The following is a 22,705-nucleotide window of genomic DNA, read 5'->3' as shown; positions in this document are numbered from 1 at the left end:
TGATGGGGAAAATCTGGATAAACTGCTGGATAAACCGTTAATGTTTGGTCAATTGGAGGGGAATGGTAGATCAGAGGTACACAGAGAACAAGATGGACAGAGTATTGTAAATGTGACCGGGAGAGCATAGCAATAGTATAGCAAAGTCACGGAGAATAACGCATCTCCATCATCGAGGTCACGAACACTCTGTAACGAGGGGAACGTCGGAGAGATAAGACTCGAAAGGTCCGCACCATGTGAATGTCGCATGCGGTTCCCCTGCACTGTTTCCCCCTCCGCTTCTGCAGGACCGATCGCGGGATCGATTCCGGGACCGCGAGCGGGATCGCGTGCGCGACCGTGACAGGGAGAGGGAGCGAGAGCGCGAACGGGAACGGGAGAGGGAGCGCGAGCGGGAGCGCGAGAGGGAGCGTGCCCGAGACCGCGAGCGACGCAAGGAGCCGGAGACGCGGGAGCGCGATGTCGACAAAGTCAAGGCACGGCGCGACGACAAGGACAAGATGCTGCGTGAGAAGGAGCGCGAAAAGGAGAAGAAGCGGCCCAAGACTCCACCGCTGCCCAGGTCTGTCTGACTACGTCGATGGCAGTGTCGATGGCAGTGTCGATGGCAGTGTCGATGGCAGTTGTTATTGATCCCGGCCGAGATAGCGCAGCGTGCCATCAGAGGAAGGAGGCTTTTTGTAATTCGCAGAGCATTGCCTCAGCCCGCAAGGAGCCATGGTGGAGAAATGTTAACTCCCTCGCCTGGTATGCAGGAGGTCGTGATCCTGATGCCTCCATTTGAATTTTGCATGTTCGCCCCGTGGTGGCGTCGATTATTCTCCAGGTCCTCTGGTTTTTCTCTCCATATTTAGAATCAACATGCATTTAGAGTATTTGACAAATTAAGCGTTGTTTTCTTTATCGTTCTCAGTTGGAATCTAGCCAGACGAAGTGCAAAACCAATTTAACGTGAGGTTGTTTTCTGCGGTCATCGGTAACCAGGTTGAGACTATCAGCTCGCTACACTTGTAATCACAGAGAGGAGTTGAAACCTGAATTTGAACTTTGGATCTCAGCAAGTTTGACATGTATATTGTTTAACCGGGTGAGAACTTAGATAGCAGGGTGAGTCTGATTTGCAAGAGTGACCTGGATCACCAACGTGACAAAAGGAAAAACAAAATTAAGTACCGCAGTGAAGCAAATAGAAATCTCAACAAAAACAACTGCGTCACTTGAAAAACCATCCGGCCACCTCCAAAGCATCCAGAATTTAACGTCTTAAATAAACAGCACCGACGAGAATCTGTTAAAAGGAAGACACAGCACACAAAGCACAATTAATGAGATAATGTTTCCTCATATTGGTCTCTCCAGATAAAAAAAAAGTTTTTTTTTTGGTTGACACTCCATCGTCCACATGGCATTCAGTTCGACAGTATTGGTTCAACACAAGCAAACTCTGGACCTGGTTTAGACATCATCAGTGAAGTCAGCTTTGCTTCAACTAATGCTGGCGAACTGCCAGATGTTCATAGGCACGAACCCACCATTATGAATGGACTCAAAACTGTATAATGTATAATCCAAAAGAACCATTAGCATTGTCGAGAATTTAAGCAACAAAATAAATAGTTTCTTAGCTATGTCAAAAATAACACCTGGGCCGTATGTCTCAGAATTTTCGGCAGGAGCATGAAGCTTCTGTATCGGGGCGTCCATTGTCTTTGTCCACCTCAGCAGGCCGATGGAGGTGGAGCTACCCCCGAAGAAGAAGGAGATGCCGGTGGTGGTAGGGGGGCCGGGGGCGGGGCCTGGGCCAGGGCCGGGGGCAGGGCCGCCTCCCCCAGTGGGGCCCAGCCTGCCCCCGCGGCCCGACGACTGGAAGGACCCGTGGCAGCGCTCCAAGTCGCCCAAGAAGAAGCCGGGAGGGAGCGAGTCGCCCACTCACCCCCGGCGCGGGCGGCGGCACCACCGCGGCCCCGGTTCCTCCGCCTCCATGTCGTCGCGGTACGCGCCGAGCTCGCGGCGCTCCCATCAGCTGCTGCTGCTCCCCAGTGCCACCGCCCTTTGGCCAAACGAGTGACGGGGAAAGAGACACCCAGGAGTGACTCGGGTGACTTGCCCTTTGCCCACCCCCACAGCAAAAACTGTGGAAAATAGTGATACCTGCCTGCCTACTCACAACGTCATTGGAATTATTGGTGGAGACTAACGATGGAGTCGCAGCTAAAGGAGGGAACAATGTGCCCGGGGGGAGGATGTCCACTGAGCTCAGCCCGCGTGCAGTCGCTCAAGACAGATTGTGTGCATTGTGTGATCATGAGACGTGGTGGCTGGTGTGTGGAGACGTTCATCCACAGAGGATTGCTCATTGCTGGTGACGATGGGCATCATCGTAATCAGTGGAAATAGCGATTTGTATTATGTTTGTGCTCTCTACTGTTAACGTACATTGTAGCAGCAGTGCATGCTGACCCTCATGTAGCACAGCCTTGCAGCTGCCTGTGATCACCTGGCTTGCATGGACGTTGCCCATGCAAGCACTATCCAGACATAAAAGCCTGCTTGACTTCCGAGATATTTTCGGTTTTTTGGTCATCAGCTTTTGTGCAGTCATTAAGACGCCATTTATTTAAAAGTTCACGTGAAATCGAAGTAAACGATTCTTATACGCACCATGCAATGCTTGCGTCTTGATCATTAGCAGTCGATGTTATAGCTTAACTTTTACATTCCCTAACTGTGACGCAGAGCTGTCTTCTTGTTGGTTGGTGACGTTAATGGACATGTGTGTGCGTATTCGTTTGTTGCGTGTGCTTGTGTGCGCGTGTGCTTTTGTACGTAAAACACATGCAAGTGTGTGCATATGTGTTTGAACGTGCGTGTTCCTGTGTGGTTATGGATGCTAAAGGCCGTGCGTGCGTGCGTGCATTCCCAGGTCTTCAAGGTCGAGCTCGTTCTCGGGCTCCGGTTCGTCACGCTCGCGCTCACGCTCCGCCTCGCGCTCCCTCTCCCGCTCCTCCTTCTCGTCACACTCAAGCCACACATCAGCCTCGCTGTCTCCCAGCCGCTCCAGGTCAGCATCGCTCGGCGACTCCTTCCCCCCCCAACTTCGCCATGCTCGTGAGCGTGCGGGTGATATCGAGATGCTTGTGGACGCAGTCCCCTCCCCCGGTCGGTGAGTTCCTTGGGCGGGCGAGGCCGTGTTGGCTGGGTCATGTAGTCCACGTATCCTGCCACCACATGCCCAAGCGACTGCGGTTTACTGAACAGAGGGGACTTAACTGGCACGGGCCGGGCTGGACCCCTGCCTTTATTACGGTGGCGAAATGTTAACTACCTCGCCTTGTATACAGGAGGTCGCGGGTTCGATCCCAACTCTGACGTCTGTATGTTTGGAGTTGGCATTTTCTCTTCGTGATTGTATAGATTTCTCTCTTTGGTCCTCCGGTTTTTTCCTCCACGTTTAGGTAAGCCACTTCGTTGAGCTATCATTTATGACCATGTGCCTTCTGAAAAAGAGCTACATAGCCTTCCCTGGTAAAACAAATGGTAACATTTTTCATTTTACCCTCTCCTGTGACCTTGGCTTCCACTCGGAGACCAATGCCAGCGGTCGGTTGTTGATATTTGTGTCGCCGGTGGTGGTCGCTGCCTTCACCGTTGCCCTCGTGCATCTCTGCCCACGCCCCAGGACCCACTCGTTCTCTCACTCCCCATCCGGTTCCGCGTCCCCCCCTCGAGTCCGCCCTCAGCACAAGGGCAAAGCTGCACAGATGCTCCCAGCGGCTGGGTGAGAAGCACGTACGCGCACACACGCCACGTGTACCATCATCGTCGTTGTCGTCATTGCCCACAGTCCAACCACTGCCGGGTGAAGGTCTCTCCAAGCTATCGATTGTGGTCTGGGGGGTATGGAGACCGAACGGATTTACTGATTCCTACGTGGATTTACTTATTTTAATGAATTTTCTCTGCGGTAATTTTTTATTGTTAAGTGAATTTTTTTCTCGTTATTAATGAGGTACTTTTATTTATTTATTTGCTAAGTATTGGGGTTTTATTTTTTTATTTTTTGTATGGAACTGGTTAATTTATGTGCAGCGTTGTGGGATGCAATTGCACGAATGACGCTATGTAAATTTAATTATTATAGCCATTTTACATGCACGCTTATACACACACACAGCACACGATGCACTTGCAAGCGTTAACGTACAGAGCAGAGGTGCGGCATACACATGTAGACGCATGCCAGACAGTGCGCATCGCCCCAATCGCAGGGACAGAGCGGGCAAGCGCGCGTCCCCCCTGTCTGCCAAGCGCGCGTCTCCGCCCGGCAAGCGGTTACCACCGGGGGGGACGACGGGTGCACCGCCTCCCGGTGGCCGCGGGCAGAGGCCGGGGCGAGCGGGCGGCGTGGATTCCCGGCAAGGGGCCGGTGGGCCAACGGGACCCGGTGGGGCGGACGGCAGAGCGGCCCAGGACTCTGAGGTTGGTGGTCGTCATTTATTAAACCCTCGCCTACTCAGAGAGGTTGACAATCGCCGCTTCACTAAACCCTCGAGCCTTGGTTGGCCGAGCTTTGTTGCCGAGACGTTGCCTAAGACGTCGCGTGCCACCCTGACAGGGGAGGCCGTCGGCGGGCTCCACCGCGGAGACGCGCATGGGCCGCAGGAAGGAGCGGCAGCCGCCCGTGGGGGCCGGGGCAGCCAATGCCCGGCCGCCGCCAAAACGTTACGGCGACGCCGAGTGGATCAACTCGACGCAACCGCAGAGGTGAGAGCAGCTGGTGGCGTGGGTGGAGGCACCTTTCTAACAGAGCATATCCTTTTTGTATCAGAGCGAGTCATAAATATACAATTCTCTCAGACTGGATGTTAACTGATGGATCGTTACGTGCCAAATGAACACGCGTGCATAGGTGGTACCCCGTGACTAGGCCGGCCCGGCGGTGGGTCTGGTGATGTGCTGATGTGGCGGTGATGGTTGTGTGACGGTCGTGGTTTCAGGGAGGGCCGAGGCTCCGTGAGTCTGTCGAGCTCGCGATCACGGTCGCGCTCCATTCCGCACTCCCCATCCTCGTCCACTTCCAAACACTCGAGGTACCGGTTCACCTCCTTCACCTGTTTGTCCCATTAGCGTCCTTACACTTGTCTGCTCAAGTCACGGTCTGATTCAATCACCAGCTCATTCACCTGCTGTCAAGCTCATCCACTCGCGAGCAAGTTCACCTACTTACTTTGGTCACCTGCTTCATGTGCTGACCTGTTCACTCACCCCCACCCAGCTCACCTTCTCACTCGAACACAGCATTTGAGCTGACCTGTTCGACTGGTCACCTGGTTGCCCACTTACTCACCTGATCGCCCATTTATCAACTAGCCCACTCCTCTTGCTCACTCGCTCGCCTATTAATCTCGGCAGCGCACCCATTCACCCACCTTCCCACCACTCACCAACTCGCACACTCGGCCACTGCTCACCCACTCGTTCATCTCGCGCTCGCACCTGCTCATGAGAGCACCTTCTCATTTACCTCTGCTGTTCACCTCCTCAGCGGCTCACAAGCAGCTCGCCCTGTTCAGCTGCTCGCCAACTGATCCCTCCTCTCATCCTCCTTTCCTCCTCATCCTCCTCATCCTCCTCTCCGCCGCCTGCAGGTCCCTGAGCATGAGCAGCGTGTCATCGGCCTCCAGCGCCGCTTCGAGCCAGTCGGTGCACAGTGCCGACTCGGAGAACATGTACGCCGACCTGGCGAGCCCCGTGTCCTCCGCCAGCTCGCGCTCACCGTCCGCGTCTCCCAAACCGCGGCAGAGAGGTGCGGTCGCGTCCGCGCCGGCGTGGGTGCTCGCGTCGGTGTTCGCGCGCCGGCATCATGTGTGTTGTGTTGTGTGCTGTCGGGGTTTTTAAATCGTTATTACTACGCTCGTTTATCTTCTTGGTTCTTTTGGTAAAGTCACGTAGAAGGGAAGTAATAAAATAATAAAAATAAAACATAATAAAACAATTCTCACGACGTTTCGGCCACAACGCAAGCAGCCATCCTCAGGCGAAGAATGAAACACCCCAAGCTTGGAGCGTATATTTAAGCTGGGTTAGAGGGGGGGGAGGTGGGAAGAATAGCGCCTAAACAAAATAATTTGCATATCAAGAGGAATTCAGCATATGGAAAATGCGTAGGAGGTGGGCGGGGGGGGTTCCAAATCAATACTATGCCCGTGCATTATGCAGGATTAGCAGCATCAAAGGGGGGGGGGAAGGGGGGGAGCATTAACAAAGGAAAGGAATGTTAATAGTATGTAGCTGTAGTTACTAAACAACCACGTAAAAAACTACAGTATAAACTGCATGACAAACTAAAGTATAAACTACATAGCATCATCAGTAAACTTACTATACTCTACAATAAGCTGAGTTACTAACAGTAAGTAATACATGAAAAATTCTACGTTGTAAAAAATTATATAATATGCTTCCATCTAAACTTTATTCTCTTACATCACACGCGTCTATACCGTACTATATACTTCCATAGGCAAAACCAACATTAAATTACATACTGTATTGCTATAAACCACCCTATACCTTATACATTTTTAATATAACACTATGTATTATTCTACCCACCCTAATGTGTATCAAAATGGTTTATTACGTCCTTCCAGTGATTGCTAAGCCAGAATCCATCTTCTCGGTTAAAATTGTCTCTGTGTTTGTAAATGTGGATCGCCTCATGTACGAATCTCTCATGATAGCCAGATGGCTTGCAGAGAACCTCTGTCTTGGAGAAGTCAATGTCATGTGAGCCCACTGAGTTGTAACAGTGATCTGCCACGGCTGAGGTGTTTGTCCTACAGTGTTTCAGGTCAGCTTTATGTTCACGGATGCGGTCCGAGACATGTCGTTTGGTTTCCCCAATGTAACTGCTACCACAGAGGCAACTTAGTTTGTAGACACCAGGGTACTGTATGTCTGGAACCACATCTTTTTACAGACGGTACCAGATCACGGATTTTATGTACTGTGTTGAATCGGACCTGGATCTTGTGTTTAATCAGGATTTTGGAGATCTTTTTTGTGACCCCAGCAATGTAGGGTAAGGTGATGGTCTTGAAAGGCTCCTCAACAGGATCCTTCTTGGTGGTTGGAGTGATGGCTTTGCGGATTGTGTAGTCGGAGTAACCATTAGCCTTAAGAGCTTGGCGTACGTGTTTGAGTTCACTGGAAATGTGTTCATGGTCGGAGATGCATTGGGCTCTATGATATAGAGTCTTGATGAGGGAATTCTTCTGGGATGGATGGTGGTGGGAATCCGGTTTTAGATAAGCATCCGTGTGGGTGGCTTTCCTGTAGACAGAGTGGCTCATTGAACCATCAGGTCTCCTTTTGATTAGGACATCCAAAAAGGGTAGCTTGCCATCATTTTCGACTTCCATGGTGAATCTGATGGCTGGGTGTATGGAATTGATATGGTCGAGAAATTGGTCTAGAGCAGGCCGGCCATGTGGCCAGATGACAAAAGTGTCGTCTACGTACCTCTTCCATAAGGTCGGGCGTAGAGTGGCAGTCTGGATGGCGTCCGTCTCAAATTTCTCCATGAAGATGTTGGCTACAACCGGAGATAAGGGGGAGCCCATTGGGGTGCCCTCAATTTGCTTGTAGAAGGTTCCATTCCAGGTGAAGTATGTATTGGTTAAGCAGTGTCTCACCAGGGGGGGTACCCCAGCATTCAGTCCTTGATGAACCAAGTCTTCAATGATTGCGATGGTGTCAGGCACAGGCACCTTGGTGAACAAGGAAACCACATCAAAACTGACAAGTAGGTCGTCTGGGGACAGGGCAATCCCCTTGATTGTTGATACCAGGTCAGTAGAGTTTAGTACTGCAGAGGTGGTTTTTCCAGTGAAAGGCCGTAGGATTTCGGACAAAAAACGAGCCAGTTTGTAAGTCGGGGAGTTGATAGTAGAGACAATGGGACGAAGAGGTGTATCTTCTTTATGTATCTTTGGCAAGCCGTACAATCTTGGTGGCCTGGCTGCAGAAGGTTTCAACGAGAACTGTTTGGTCTGATCAATTAATGCGGTTGAAGCAGAAATGATGTTGTTGGTTTTGGAGACGAGGCTGTTGGTGGGGTCTCTTTTTATTTTTGTATAGCTGCCATCGGTGAGTAGTTCTTGAATTTTGTTGTTGTATTCTATTTTGTCCATGATGACAGTGGCATTGCCTTTGTCGGCTGAGAGGATGACAATGTCATCCCTCTTTTTTAATTGAGCTAATTCAAAACGCTCATCTTTGCTGATGTTGCTAGCTGGCATCTTAGCGTTTTTGAGGGTTACAGAGATTTCCGATCTTGCTACGTCTGCAGCGATGTGACTCAAGCCCTTGAGAGCTACATCTACTCGAGCAATTATATCATTAACTGGTATGTGTCTAGGTGTGACTGCAAAGTTTAGTCCTTTAGCTAAAACGGATTTCAAACCTTCAGAAATAGGACTGTTACTGCGATTAATTACGACTTTGTTAACATCTAGCTTTTCAATGTGTGGGTCCGGTTTCTTGTTTGAGAGGCGGTTGAATTTGGAAATCAAGTTGTCCTTACATTTAGTCGACATAGCGGCAGCTGAAGAGGCAGTCATTTTTTCCACATGTTCCCAATCCGATGTGGACATTGTTGCACTCAAGGATAAGTGTGATTTGTAGAGTGTCTTGTCTAACTGATCTAGTTCGGTGCGCGTAAGTCTGATTTTCTCTGAGATAAGAGCTAAGCTAGTTCTAGACAGAATTCGTTTCGCATTAGAAGAAGTTACAGCAGCAGATGTTAGTGTAAATGCGTTCGGTATTACCTTAGAGTCGCGGCATCTCTTCAGAAAGGTGAGAGACTCGATTAGCTGAGCCTTCTTGTCCCGGAGCTTGTTGAAGGATCTCAAAGTTATGTGGAAACCCTCCCCGTAGAGGCGGTTAAATTTCGATTTAAAGCTTTCGTGACTGCAGGGATTCATCTTCTTGGTTCTTTCGGTAAAGTCACGTAGAAGGGAAGTAATAAAATAATAAAAATAAAACATAATAAAACAATTCTCACGACGTTTCGGCCACAACGCAAGCAGCCATCCTCAGGCGAAGAATGAAACACCCCAAGCTTGGAGCGTATATTTAAGCTGGGTTAGAGGGGGGGGAGGTGGGAAGAAGAGCGCCTAAACAAAATAATTTGCATATCAAGAGGAATTCAGCATATGGAAAATGCGTAGGAGGTGGGCGGGGGGGGTTCCAAATCAATACTATGCCCGTGCATTATGCAGGATTAGCAGCATCAAAGGGGGGGGGGGAAGGGGGGGAGCATTAACAAAGGAAAGGAATGTTAATAGTATGTAGCTGTAGTTACTAAACAACCACGTAAAAAACTACAGTATAAACTGCATGACAAACTAAAGTATAAACTACATAGCATCATCAGTAAACTTACTATACTCTACAATAAGCTGAGTTACTAACAGTAAGTAATACATGAAAAATTCTACGTTGTAAAAAATTATATAATATGCTTCCATCTAAACTTTATTCTCTTACATCACACGCGTCTATACCGTACTATATACTTCCATAGGCAAAACCAACATTAAATTACATACTGTATTGCTATAAACCACCCTATACCTTATACATTTTTAATATAACACTATGTATTATTCTACCCACCCTAATGTGTATCAAAATGGTTTATTACGTCCTTCCAGTGATTGCTAAGCCAGAATCCATCTTCTCGGTTAAAATTGTCTCTGTGTTTGTAAATGTGGATCGCCTCATGTACGAATCTCTCATGATAGCCAGATGGCTTGCAGAGAACCTCTGTCTTGGAGAAGTCAATGTCATGTGAGCCCACTGAGTTGTAACAGTGATCTGCCACGGCTGAGGTGTTTGTCCTACAGTGTTTCAGGTCAGCTTTATGTTCACGGATGCGGTCCGAGACATGTCGTTTGGTTTCCCCAATGTAACTGCTACCACAGAGGCAACTTAGTTTGTAGACACCAGGGTACTGTATGTCTGGAACCACATCTTTTACAGACGGTACCAGATCACGGATTTTATGTACTGTGTTGAATCGGACCTGGATCTTGTGTTTAATCAGGATTTTGGAGATCTTTTTTGTGACCCCAGCAATGTAGGGTAAGGTGATGGTCTTGAAAGGCTCCTCAACAGGATCCTTCTTGGTGGTTGGAGTGATGGCTTTGCGGATTGTGTAGTCGGAGTAACCATTAGCCTTAAGAGCTTGGCGTACGTGTTTGAGTTCACTGGAAATGTGTTCATGGTCGGAGATGCATTGGGCTCTATGATATAGAGTCTTGATGAGGGAATTCTTCTGGGATGGATGGTGGTGGGAATCCGGTTTTAGATAAGCATCCGTGTGGGTGGCTTTCCTGTAGACAGAGTGGCTCATTGAACCATCAGGTCTCCTTTTGATTAGGACATCCAAAAAGGGTAGCTTGCCATCATTTTCGACTTCCATGGTGAATCTGATGGCTGGGTGTATGGAATTGATATGGTCGAGAAATTGGTCTAGAGCAGGCCGGCCATGTGGCCAGATGACAAAAGTGTCGTCTACGTACCTCTTCCATAAGGTCGGGCGTAGAGTGGCAGTCTGGATGGCGTCCGTCTCAAATTTCTCCATGAAGATGTTGGCTACAACCGGAGATAAGGGGGAGCCCATTGGGGTGCCCTCAATTTGCTTGTAGAAGGTTCCATTCCAGGTGAAGTATGTATTGGTTAAGCAGTGTCTCACCAGGGGGGGTACCCCAGCATTCAGTCCTTGATGAACCAAGTCTTCAATGATTGCGATGGTGTCAGGCACAGGCACCTTGGTGAACAAGGAAACCACATCAAAACTGACAAGTAGGTCGTCTGGGGACAGGGCAATCCCCTTGATTGTTGATACCAGGTCAGTAGAGTTTAGTACTGCAGAGGTGGTTTTTCCAGTGAAAGGCCGTAGGATTTCGGACAAAAAACGAGCCAGTTTGTAAGTCGGGGAGTTGATAGTAGAGACAATGGGACGAAGAGGTGTATCTTCTTTATGTATCTTTGGCAAGCCGTACAATCTTGGTGGCCTGGCTGCAGAAGGTTTCAACGAGAACTGGATGTCCTAATCAAAAGGAGACCTGATGGTTCAATGAGCCACTCTGTCTACAGGAAAGCCACCCACACGGATGCTTATCTAAAACCGGATTCCCACCACCATCCATCCCAGAAGAATTCCCTCATCAAGACTCTATATCATAGAGCCCAATGCATCTCCGACCATGAACACATTTCCAGTGAACTCAAACACGTACGCCAAGCTCTTAAGGCTAATGGTTACTCCGACTACACAATCCGCAAAGCCATCACTCCAACCACCAAGAAGGATCCTGTTGAGGAGCCTTTCAAGACCATCACCTTACCCTACATTGCTGGGGTCACAAAAAAGATCTCCAAAATCCTGATTAAACACAAGATCCAGGTCCGATTCAACACAGTACATAAAATCCGTGATCTGGTACCGTCTGTAAAAGATGTGGTTCCAGACATACAGTACCCTGGTGTCTACAAACTAAGTTGCCTCTGTGGTAGCAGTTACATTGGGGAAACCAAACGACATGTCTCGGACCGCATCCGTGAACATAAAGCTGACCTGAAACACTGTAGGACAAACACCTCAGCCGTGGCAGATCACTGTTACAACTCAGTGGGCTCACATGACATTGACTTCTCCAAGACAGAGGTTCTCTGCAAGCCATCTGGCTATCATGAGAGATTCGTACATGAGGCGATCCACATTTACAAACACAGAGACAATTTTAACCGAGAAGATGGATTCTGGCTTAGCAATCACTGGAAGGACGTAATAAACCATTTTGATACACATTAGGGTGGGTAGAATAATACATAGTGTTATATTAAAAATGTATAAGGTATAGGGTGGTTTATAGCAATACAGTATGTAATTTAATGTTGGTTTTGCCTATGGAAGTATATAGTACGGTATAGACGCGTGTGATGTAAGAGAATAAAGTTTAGATGGAAGCATATTATATAATTTTTTACAACGTAGAATTTTTCATGTATTACTTACTGTTAGTAACTCAGCTTATTGTAGAGTATAGTAAGTTTACTGATGATGCTATGTAGTTTATACTTTAGTTTGTCATGCAGTTTATATTGTAGTTTTTTACGTGGTTGTTTAGTAACTACAGCTACATACTATTAACATTCCTTTCCTTTGTTAATGCTCCCCCCCTTCCCCCCCCCCCTTTGATGCTGCTAATCCTGCATAATGCACGGGCATAGTATTGATTTGGAACCCCCCCCCGCCCACCTCCTACGCATTTTCCATATGCTGAATTCCTCTTGATATGCAAATTATTTTGTTTAGGCGCTCTTCTTCCCACCTCCCCCCCCTCTAACCCAGCTTAAATATACGCTCCAAGCTTGGGGTGTTTCATTCTTCGCCTGAGGATGGCTGCTTGCGTTGTGGCCGAAACGTCGTGAGAATTGTTTTATTATGTTTTATTTTTATTATTTTATTACTTCCCTTCTACGTGACTTTACCGAAAGAACCAAGAAGATGAATCCCTGCAGTCACGAAAGCTTTAAATCGAAATTTAACCGCCTCTACGGGGAGGGTTTCCACATAACTTTGAGATCCTTCAACAAGCTCCGGGACAAGAAGGCTCAGCTAATCGAGTCTCTCACCTTTCTGAAGAGATGCCGCGACTCTAAGGTAATACCGAACGCATTTACACTAACATCTGCTGCTGTAACTTCTTCTAATGCGAAACGAATTCTGTCTAGAACTAGCTTAGCTCTTATCTCAGAGAAAATCAGACTTACGCGCACCGAACTAGATCAGTTAGACAAGACACTCTACAAATCACACTTATCCTTGAGTGCAACAATGTCCACATCGGATTGGGAACATGTGGAAAAAATGACTGCCTCTTCAGCTGCCGCTATGTCGACTAAATGTAAGGACAACTTGATTTCCAAATTCAACCGCCTCTCAAACAAGAAACCGGACCCACACATTGAAAAGCTAGATGTTAACAAAGTCGTAATTAATCGCAGTAACAGTCCTATTTCTGAAGGTTTGAAATCCGTTTTAGCTAAAGGACTAAACTTTGCAGTCACACCTAGACACATACCAGTTAATGATATAATTGCTCGAGTAGATGTAGCTCTCAAGGGCTTGAGTCACATCGCTGCAGACGTAGCAAGATCGGAAATCTCTGTAACCCTCAAAAACGCTAAGATGCCAGCTAGCAACATCAGCAAAGATGAGCGTTTTGAATTAGCTCAATTAAAAAAGAGGGATGACATTGTCATCCTCTCAGCCGACAAAGGCAATGCCACTGTCATCATGGACAAAATAGAATACAACAACAAAATTCAAGAACTACTCACCGATGGCAGCTATACAAAAATAAAAAGAGACCCCACCAACAGCCTCGTCTCCAAAACCAACAACATCATTTCTGCTTCAACCGCATTAATTGATCAGACCAAACAGTTCTCGTTGAAACCTTCTGCAGCCAGGCCACCAAGATTGTACGGCTTGCCAAAGATACATAAAGAAGATACACCTCTTCGTCCCATTGTCTCTACTATCAACTCCCCGACTTACAAACTGGCTCGTTTTTTGTCCGAAATCCTACGGCCTTTCACTGGAAAAACCACCTCTGCAGTACTAAACTCTACTGACCTGGTATCAACAATCAAGGGGATTGCCCTGTCCCCAGACGACCTACTTGTCAGTTTTGATGTGGTTTCCTTGTTCACCAAGGTGCCTGTGCCTGACACCATCGCAATCATTGAAGACTTGGTTCATCAAGGACTGAATGCTGGGGTACCCCCCCTGGTGAGACACTGCTTAACCAATACATACTTCACCTGGAATGGAACCTTCTACAAGCAAATTGAGGGCACCCCAATGGGCTCCCCCTTATCTCCGGTTGTAGCCAACATCTTCATGGAGAAATTTGAGACGGACGCCATCCAGACTGCCACTCTACGCCCGACCTTATGGAAGAGGTACGTAGACGACACTTTTGTCATCTGGCCACATGGCCGGCCTGCTCTAGACCAATTTCTCGACCATATCAATTCCATACACCCAGCCATCAGATTCACCATGGAAGTCGAAAATGATGGCAAGCTACCCTTTTTGGATGTCCTAATCAAAAGGAGACCTGATGGTTCAATGAGCCACTCTGTCTACAGGAAAGCCACCCACACGGATGCTTATCTAAAACCGGATTCCCACCACCATCCATCCCAGAAGAATTCCCTCATCAAGACTCTATATCATAGAGCCCAATGCATCTCCGACCATGAACACATTTCCAGTGAACTCAAACACGTACGCCAAGCTCTTAAGGCTAATGGTTACTCCGACTACACAATCCGCAAAGCCATCACTCCAACCACCAAGAAGGATCCTGTTGAGGAGCCTTTCAAGACCATCACCTTACCCTACATTGCTGGGGTCACAAAAAAAAGATCTCCAAAATCCTGATTAAACACAAGATCCAGGTCCGATTCAACACAGTACATAAAATCCGTGATCTGGTACCGTCTGTAAAAGATGTGGTTCCAGACATACAGTACCCTGGTGTCTACAAACTAAGTTGCCTCTGTGGTAGCAGTTACATTGGGGAAACCAAACGACATGTCTCGGACCGCATCCGTGAACATAAAGCTGACCTGAAACACTGTAGGACAAACACCTCAGCCGTGGCAGATCACTGTTACAACTCAGTGGGCTCACATGACATTGACTTCTCCAAGACAGAGGTTCTCTGCAAGCCATCTGGCTATCATGAGAGATTCGTACATGAGGCGATCCACATTTACAAACACAGAGACAATTTTAACCGAGAAGATGGATTCTGGCTTAGCAATCACTGGAAGGACGTAATAAACCATTTTGATACACATTAGGGTGGGTAGAATAATACATAGTGTTATATTAAAAATGTATAAGGTATAGGGTGGTTTATAGCAATACAGTATGTAATTTAATGTTGGTTTTGCCTATGGAAGTATATAGTACGGTATAGACGCGTGTGATGTAAGAGAATAAAGTTTAGATGGAAGCATATTATATAATTTTTTACAACGTAGAATTTTTCATGTATTACTTACTGTTAGTAACTCAGCTTATTGTAGAGTATAGTAAGTTTACTGATGATGCTATGTAGTTTATACTTTAGTTTGTCATGCAGTTTATACTGTAGTTTTTTACGTGGTTGTTTAGTAACTACAGCTACATACTATTAACATTCCTTTCCTTTGTTAATGCTCCCCCCCTTCCCCCCCCCCTTTGATGCTGCTAATCCTGCATAATGCACGGGCATAGTATTGATTTGGAACCCCCCCCGCCCACCTCCTACGCATTTTCCATATGCTGAATTCCTCTTGATATGCAAATTATTTTGTTTAGGCGCTCTTCTTCCCACCTCCCCCCCCTCTAACCCAGCTTAAATATACGCTCCAAGCTTGGGGTGTTTCATTCTTCGCCTGAGGATGGCTGCTTGCGTTGTGGCCGAAACGTCGTGAGAATTGTTTTATTATGTTTTATTTTTATTATTTTATTACTTCCCTTCTACGTGACTTTACCGAAAGAACCAAGAAGATGAATCCCTGCAGTCACGAAAGCTTTAAATCGAAATTTACGCTCGTTTACTTACCCAGAAAAGCCTCATTGAGTGTTAAGACTTTTATTCAGTTATCGCAGTCGGGGGGTGATCATTTCTACGTAAATTACATCAGTAATATGCAGGTAACTTTTCAAATTTGGACAATGCTTCTGGGACACGATGACCTACTCTTGCAGATGACGTCACAGCACCTCTAACATCATCCACCGTGAAGTGGACAGCGTGTCGTATTTTTCCGAGTAATGCACGACCGCTGTACTAATCGCTGCGGCCGCTAGATTCCAACGAACCTGTGAAACTCTGCAACGAAGCGGCGAGCGTGTTGCCGCCAGGCCACGTGTCCTCGTGTGCTATCTGCCGGGCCACGTGTTGTTGCGTACTATCTGCTGGGCCACGTGTCATCGTGTGCTATCTGCTGGGCCACATGTCATCGTGTGCTATCCGTGCCATGTTGTCTTCTGCGCCCATCTCCGGTGAAGCCCCTGCGACCAAACCGAAACGCGAGGAGCCAAGCGTTGTCGTCGTTAAAGAGCGCGAGCGGCCGCGGGAGCGCAAGCGGGCGACGCCGCCGCCACTGCCGCCGCTGTCCACGGGCCGCGCCCCTCCACCCTCCAAGCCCCCCACGGGCGGCGGCGGGGGAGGCGGGGGGGGTCCCTCGGCCCTGCAGCCCCCCACCGCCGCCCAGCCCTCCGGCACGGGGAGGGGGGCCGCCCCGGCCATGTCCACCAAGGCGGCACACGCCGGGGCCCCACTGCCGCAGTCGAGCCACAAGGACATCAAGATCACGCTCGTCAGCAAGGCAAGGCCAGCTGTGCTTACGCGTGCGTGGGAGATGTTTGTTCCTTGGCCGATGCTGGCTTTGCTGAGGAATCCGCTGTCACCTGTTTGATTGGGTTGTTTATCGAATGTGAATTTTTTTTTGGTAATTGATTACTTAATCGATAATCAATTAAATCTTCACTTAAGGCTTTCGTGACTGCAGGAATTGATATTCTTTGGGTTTTATCGGTAAGGTCACCTAGATAGGTTTAAAGAAAATAACAAAAACTACGACGTTTCGATCGCAACACAAGCGGTCGTCATCAGGAAAAGGCACGACTGCTTGTGTTGCAATCGAAACGTCCTAGTTTTTTGTTATTTTCTTTGAACCTATCTACGTGACTTTACCGAAAAACCCAAATAATACAAATATCAATAAAGTCGTGGAATGGAGGCAGGTTGTGAGGTGTGTCTTGCTACTGCTGTTACTTGAACCTCTTGTTTTGCCTATATTTTCTCTATACGTGTTCTCCGACGTCATCTTGACCGTTGAGAAAAGTGGGATTGGGCAGTTAACATCGCTAGAAGGTATGAATAACAACAGAATGGCAGCCAAAGGAAAACACCATACATGCAATTTCATCCGCCGCGGAGACGGAGCAATGAAATCGGCTCGTGCGCAAAGGGAGACGGATTGCAGCACGTCGAGGCTTTCATCCAGCAGTGGACAGACACTGTTTCATGACGACGATGAGTTATAACGTCGGGCAATGTTTTGTGCGCACCGTCGGCAGGGCGGAGCGACGGACAGGGACGGGCGGAAGCGCTACGAGCCGGTCGACAAGGATCGGCCTCGCTCACCGCCAGCTAAACGGGCCCCCATCTCACCGGACCGGGGTCAGTGCCCTCCCTCCGGCTCCCGTCCCACCCCCCAACCCCCACACCACCCCACTCTCCACCTTACTCTTGCCTGGTTAAATCTCACCAAGTATTAATATCGTTTCTCGAGAACAATGCGCGTGCAACTGGAACTAATATTTAGTGAGGACTACAGCCAAGTAGAATTGCTGAACTAAAACGAGAACCAAGCACTTGAGAAAATACATCCAGAACAATGCCGTGCAAGCATTGCTGTGGAACGGAGATGGGGCACACCGGCATTAACCGACGTGCATGTCTCCTCTCCCGCTTTTTGCGCTCCACCGATTTGCGCTTTGCGGTGGCGCCGGGCAGCTGCGCACCGGGAGCGGCGGTTCCCCGTCGGTCGCCCTCCGTCACCTCGAAGCGATCGCCATGCCAACAGGCCACCCTCCCCCCTCAAAGGACCCGCACCATCCGACAGGTCAGACCTTGTGCTTCCCCTCCTCCTGTTCCCCCTTGTTGCCACTGATGTTGGTTTAGGAGGAACACGTTGTTTTGTTTGACCTAATTGTGTTTGCGCAGAGCTGTTGGGTTTAGGACTCGCGTGCACGCACACACACAAACACGCACAAGCGCACACACATCCACGCGCACACACGTTGAGTGGCCGTGCCCATTCAGAAGCCACATGACGAGCCGTAGTTTATTGTATTATTCAGTGCTTTGGAGGCAGGGTTCGGTGGATTATACAGATGTTTATAAAACTTTTACACCTGCTGGGCTTGTGAGGTGACCAAGAGATGTCAGTGTAGAGCAAGAGCGTTCATTAACCCGTCTGTGCAGACCGTTGAACGTAGCCTACTTGTACGTACCGTGAGTTTTCCCCGGGCAACTCTGGTATAATCTCCCATGCAAAAACACTCATGGAGGACTGAAATAATAAAAATGTAACAAGGGACATCTTCCCCTTCGAGTCGTTTCTCAATAAGTAAAGCGCCACTGTCGCTTCGTCCGGGTTCACGTCTGGCCTAATCGGAGGGATGCCTGTTCCCGCTATGCCCACAGGAAGCGCCCCCCGTCGCCCCCTCATCTTCCGAAGTCTTCGTCATCGGCAGTCGCGCCGGCATCTGGCGGCGGTGGCGGCGGAAAGTTGCAGGGCCCGTCCGCGACCGGCTCCGGCGGGGGCAGCGGCACTGCCAAGTCGGCGCCGGGCTCCGCCTCGTCAGCGCCAGGCTCTGCCTCGTCTGCCTCGTCCGCCTCGTCCACCGTCGGCGCCGCTGGCGCCGCAGCAGCGGCCGTCGCAAAAGGCGCCGCCTCCAAGAGCAGCACGTCCACGCGGCGGGAGGAGCTGCTCAAGCAGCTCAAGGCCGTGGAGGACGCCATTGCCCGCAAGCGCGCCAAGATGCCCGGCAAAGCGCAGTAACGACGGCGGCCGCCCCTCTCGCGCCGACGGTTGCCGACCCACCGCGGCGGCGGCGGTTGCGGCGGCGCGATGGGCGCTGCGTGTGGTCGGTCGGTCGTCCGGTTACCCTGTCGTGAGCCTTGAGGCTGCCCGCTCATGCTGTGCGGTGGGGGAGGTCACGGTGCTTTGGGGGATGGGAGGTGGGGGGGGGGCAGAAGCTGCGTTTGGTGTACGGGCGCCACCCTCCCTACCCCCCAGTCCCTCTTTCGCCGGTGACGGTGGGCTGCACCGCGTTGGTGTGTCGTGACGCGTTACCATGTGACACGTAGAGCTATTTTCTCGTGTTGTTTTTTTTTGGTATTGCTGTTATTACTTTTTTTTCACACACAGATGGTTACAGCGTAATTTTGCTTTCTTTTTTGTACGTAACGCGCAGTGGCGGCGGTGGCGGCTCGCCCTGTTTGTCCTGCTTCTCCTGGCCCGGTTCCATCGCCCGGGCGCACGCCAGGGCTCGGCTAGCAGACGCTCTCGCCAGTGCCGGCTCTCCTGCGACGAGGCAGTTTTTAGTCGTCCGTGCTGTTTACGTAAAACCAGTTTGCTATGGTACTACGTGCTGTAGCTGCCGATTGTCAAGATGAGGAGGAACCCATTTTCCACAGGGCGACTCTCAGCCCAGGGAAAAAGACGGATATCGCTCTTTCAGGATTCATTGGCTTGGAACTCGACTCTGGGAGGCCGAGTTGCAGGCAGCGTCCACAGGTTATAACGATGTAATTATTCCTCTGTGTCTGTGAGATGTCAGCAGAAGACTTGTGTCGTCTAACCAATGATGATGATGACGATCCAGGGTTAAATCATGCGCCTGAAAAACGGAAGTAGCATCTGTAGCACGATGTGAATGTTTGCGCTCTTACCCTGAAAAATCATTAAAGGCTTTGTTACGTATTGCGTGGCCGCGCGCCACCGTCGGGGACGTTTAAACGGTAAACTCTACTTGGTAACTGGCTTTGATAACGCACATGGTCCCTCCGTGAGTTCACACAGCAAGACCCGAGGCCTGCCGCTGCTTCTCCTGGAGTTAAGTGTCAAGAATCGCTGCTCAGTCCCACACCCGTCTCTTCACGTCGCTCGTGTTGAGGTGTAGCGTGTTTAGTGGCGTGGAGGTGAAGCGTGTAGCTTTCCCCTTCTCGCGTAGAAGCAAGAATACAGGTCGCAGGGACGGTTCGTAGCTCTGGGTAGAAAGAGGATACAAACTCGGCGCTTTCTCTGGCAGACGGGCAAGCGCAGCCCACGCAGCTTCCCAGGAGGGCTGGTCTGGTGGGAGATCGGCACTGGTGCATCATCATCGTTGTCGTTCACTACCATTGCGCTTCCATCACCAATGAATCTACCTACACGCGTCATCAGAGATTTGAAAATCCAGTGTTGAGGAATTTGTCGTCTCAAGCCCACGAGGTGTCACTGCACGGAGTCGTCGCATGTTCCGTATTCTCAGTCCGTACAGTCTGGGGGTCGTTCAGGAAAATGTGTGCAACTGCTGAGTTTTCAGAGATAAAATATGTACAGTCTTTTATCGCTTTCTGTTGCTTTGTTTTGTTTCGTTCCCAGGCGAATCGCCATTTGAACGCCGCAAATCCGCACCTTTCTCTGTAACGTGTGGAGAATTACCAGAATCGTTATAAAAGATGGATCGGAGGGTGGCTGCAAGGAGCCAGATTTGGAATCACAGGAGGGGGGGAGGGCAACCGCTCCCTATTCAAATGTCACCACACCTACCTGTGCTTCCCCCTACAATGCTTAACCCACTCACCCATACCAGCAACTGTTCAGCTGTTGCCGCGACGAGATTGTGCTAAGATGCATGCTCCAGACCCCTGGCAGTCCGCATGGCCTGACAGCTGCAAACTCGGCTTGAGATACTGGGCTTGCAGGCTCTGCATTACAAGTTGCATCAGACGCAATACGTAGTGCAGCGTTCGAGGACTCGACAGTTTTTAACCTTGGGTGAGGTTAAGTTTGCAAACTGCTGCGGTTTGAAACTCGCCGAGCGATTTTGCGGCAGACTGGAGTTTGTAACGGGGGGGGAGTTTTGAGTAGTGGAGGAGGGGGGGGGCATCTGCATCTTCGCGCACGCATTTGAGTGGCGGCCGCACACCCTGTCGTCATTGTGTCGTTCCGTTATTTTTCGCTCCCCTTGTAAATAGTGAAATGAACGAGAAGGCCGTTAAATAAAGATTCGGACAAAGCTGCTCGCGCCTCTCTTCGAGTTGGGGTGGAGAATGCACGTCCACGGGGCACGCCGAGGAGAGCTCTGCCCGGCTGCGAGGACTCGCTCAAACGCGGCCACGTGGAGTGATCGAGAAGCGGGCGGGCGGGCGGGCTGAGACCGGCGAGAATTATATCAAAAGGTCTGGGCCACTTCTGTCCACAGAAGGAGCGACTGCGTTGAACCTGATGAGACTGCTCATTTGTGTGGCAGGTGGCGAACGAGGGCGCGGTGTCTCCGTGAGCGCCAAGCGGCCCGGGATGGAGAGCACTGATGTTGGCACAGCACGGGGAAACCGACAATGCAACACAAAACAGCAATACCAACAACACAATACAACAACACCACCGTAGAACACGACAATACAAACATACACGATGCAAAATGCAGCATGAACCATGCAAGGACACCCATAGGACAAGATAATACAAAACTAGACGGTGCAAAACACTACCATACAAACAACAGTCAATCATACACAACAATACACAATTTTAACAGAATACAGCTTAATGCCACAGTGCACACAATTACTTATGGGGAGGGGGGAGGTTCTTGTCCTTTTCAGAAATTGTATTAAAATTTAACTACCATTACCATGAGCTGAATCTATTCAGGAGTATAAACTGAGCAGTGCATTACCCCATTGGGGAAACGGCCCGCGGATGTAAATACGAAGGAACTACTTCTGAGATCCCGTTTATTCACATTTTGATGACGTACGTGTACTTTATCAGGACGGAATCGGAATAAAAAAAACTTCATGGGTACCCGAGGCTCCCTCAAGGCAATGCGGGAAGGCTTGTGGCACAGTGTGGCGACAGCTATCGTAGAGTGCGGTCGTGTCGCTGCGGTTCTCTGCGGTGAGTACAATGTCTTTAAAAACAACGGCGCTATGCCTATAAATAAAATGAACGCCAACCGTGCGTGCGTTCCAAGATTCAGCGGTGAATGGGCCACCCACCCTGCAAGTTGCAGACGTCTCAGAACAGGAAAGGGTTAAGTTCCAAAGTTGAGCAGTGTGAGGATGGAATGACGAGGAAAAGTGTCCTGCAGTGAGATTAGGTGGTTGATGATCCCTGTCCAATTTAAAGTTCAAGTTGCAAGTTTATTTTATTTAACCAGGTGAGAATTTTCATTCATTCTGGATTCGGAATTGGGACATTCTTTGTGGGATATCGTCGAGGAGAAACAATGTCCTCACGCAGTGTTGACGAGATCGCGACTTTCGCTCTTGTGGCATCGGCAGATCTGATCACAGTAATTGTCAAGGTTTCCCTTCGGGGAAAGATACTGTCCCTCAAGATTGGACAATAATTGTGTTTGTCCACTCCATGAAGGTAGTTCTACCAAAACCACGATCTGATTCCTGGCCGATTTCCATTCTTTATACAGTGATCAACATCTTTGGAAAACTAAACTAAATCTAAGATATCAAATTGTGAATTCTATAATGGCTTATATTGTTCTGAACCGAAAGCGAGAACTGGCTTTCGAAAAAATGACAGCACAACATGAGCCGTGGTCGATACCTTTAATTTCATTTTCAGCGGTGCTAGATATCATTCTGTGATGCCTTATTGCTGGATTTCTGCAAAGCATTGGACACCGTTGTTGATCCAGACATCCAATGCCCTGGGCCACATCCATTTATCTTGTGCTCATAAACGGGTGGACGGCTACCTCTGAAATTGGTCTCAAGGGGTACATACAATAATGATGATGTATCTTCTGCCCCTATGG

General features: G+C 49.2%; 1 protein-coding gene across 4 annotated transcripts in view; it reads left to right on the top strand.

Moving 5' to 3' along the window:
• The window catches only part of ZC3H18 (zinc finger CCCH-type containing 18), a 38,276-nt gene extending 16,544 nt beyond the window's left edge, over positions 1-21,732 (top strand). For all 4 annotated transcript variants that reach the window (XM_078868750.1, XM_078868751.1, XM_078868752.1 and 1 more), the window contains 12 exons: positions 291-565; positions 1,726-1,995; positions 2,927-3,064; positions 3,683-3,781; positions 4,272-4,482; positions 4,619-4,767; positions 5,001-5,093; positions 5,652-5,809; positions 16,154-16,473; positions 17,228-17,330; positions 17,667-17,775; positions 18,360-21,732. In XM_078868750.1, coding sequence (XP_078724876.1) covers positions 291-565; positions 1,726-1,995; positions 2,927-3,064; positions 3,683-3,781; positions 4,272-4,482; positions 4,619-4,767; positions 5,001-5,093; positions 5,652-5,809; positions 16,154-16,473; positions 17,228-17,330; positions 17,667-17,775; positions 18,360-18,717 — 2,283 coding nt within the window. In that variant the 3' untranslated portion in view covers positions 18,718-21,732. The remainder of the gene's footprint in view (positions 1-290; positions 566-1,725; positions 1,996-2,926; positions 3,065-3,682; positions 3,782-4,271; positions 4,483-4,618; positions 4,768-5,000; positions 5,094-5,651; positions 5,810-16,153; positions 16,474-17,227; positions 17,331-17,666; positions 17,776-18,359) is intronic.
• The last annotated feature ends 973 nt before the right edge of the window (positions 21,733-22,705 follow it).

Source organism: Lampetra fluviatilis, chromosome 26 (assembly GCF_964198595.1).
Source record: "Lampetra fluviatilis chromosome 26, kcLamFluv1.1, whole genome shotgun sequence".
NCBI lineage: Eukaryota > Metazoa > Chordata > Hyperoartia > Petromyzontiformes > Petromyzontidae > Lampetra > Lampetra fluviatilis.
The sequence above is the reverse complement of the archived record's forward strand: the minus strand, read 5'-3'. Positions and strand labels throughout refer to the sequence as shown.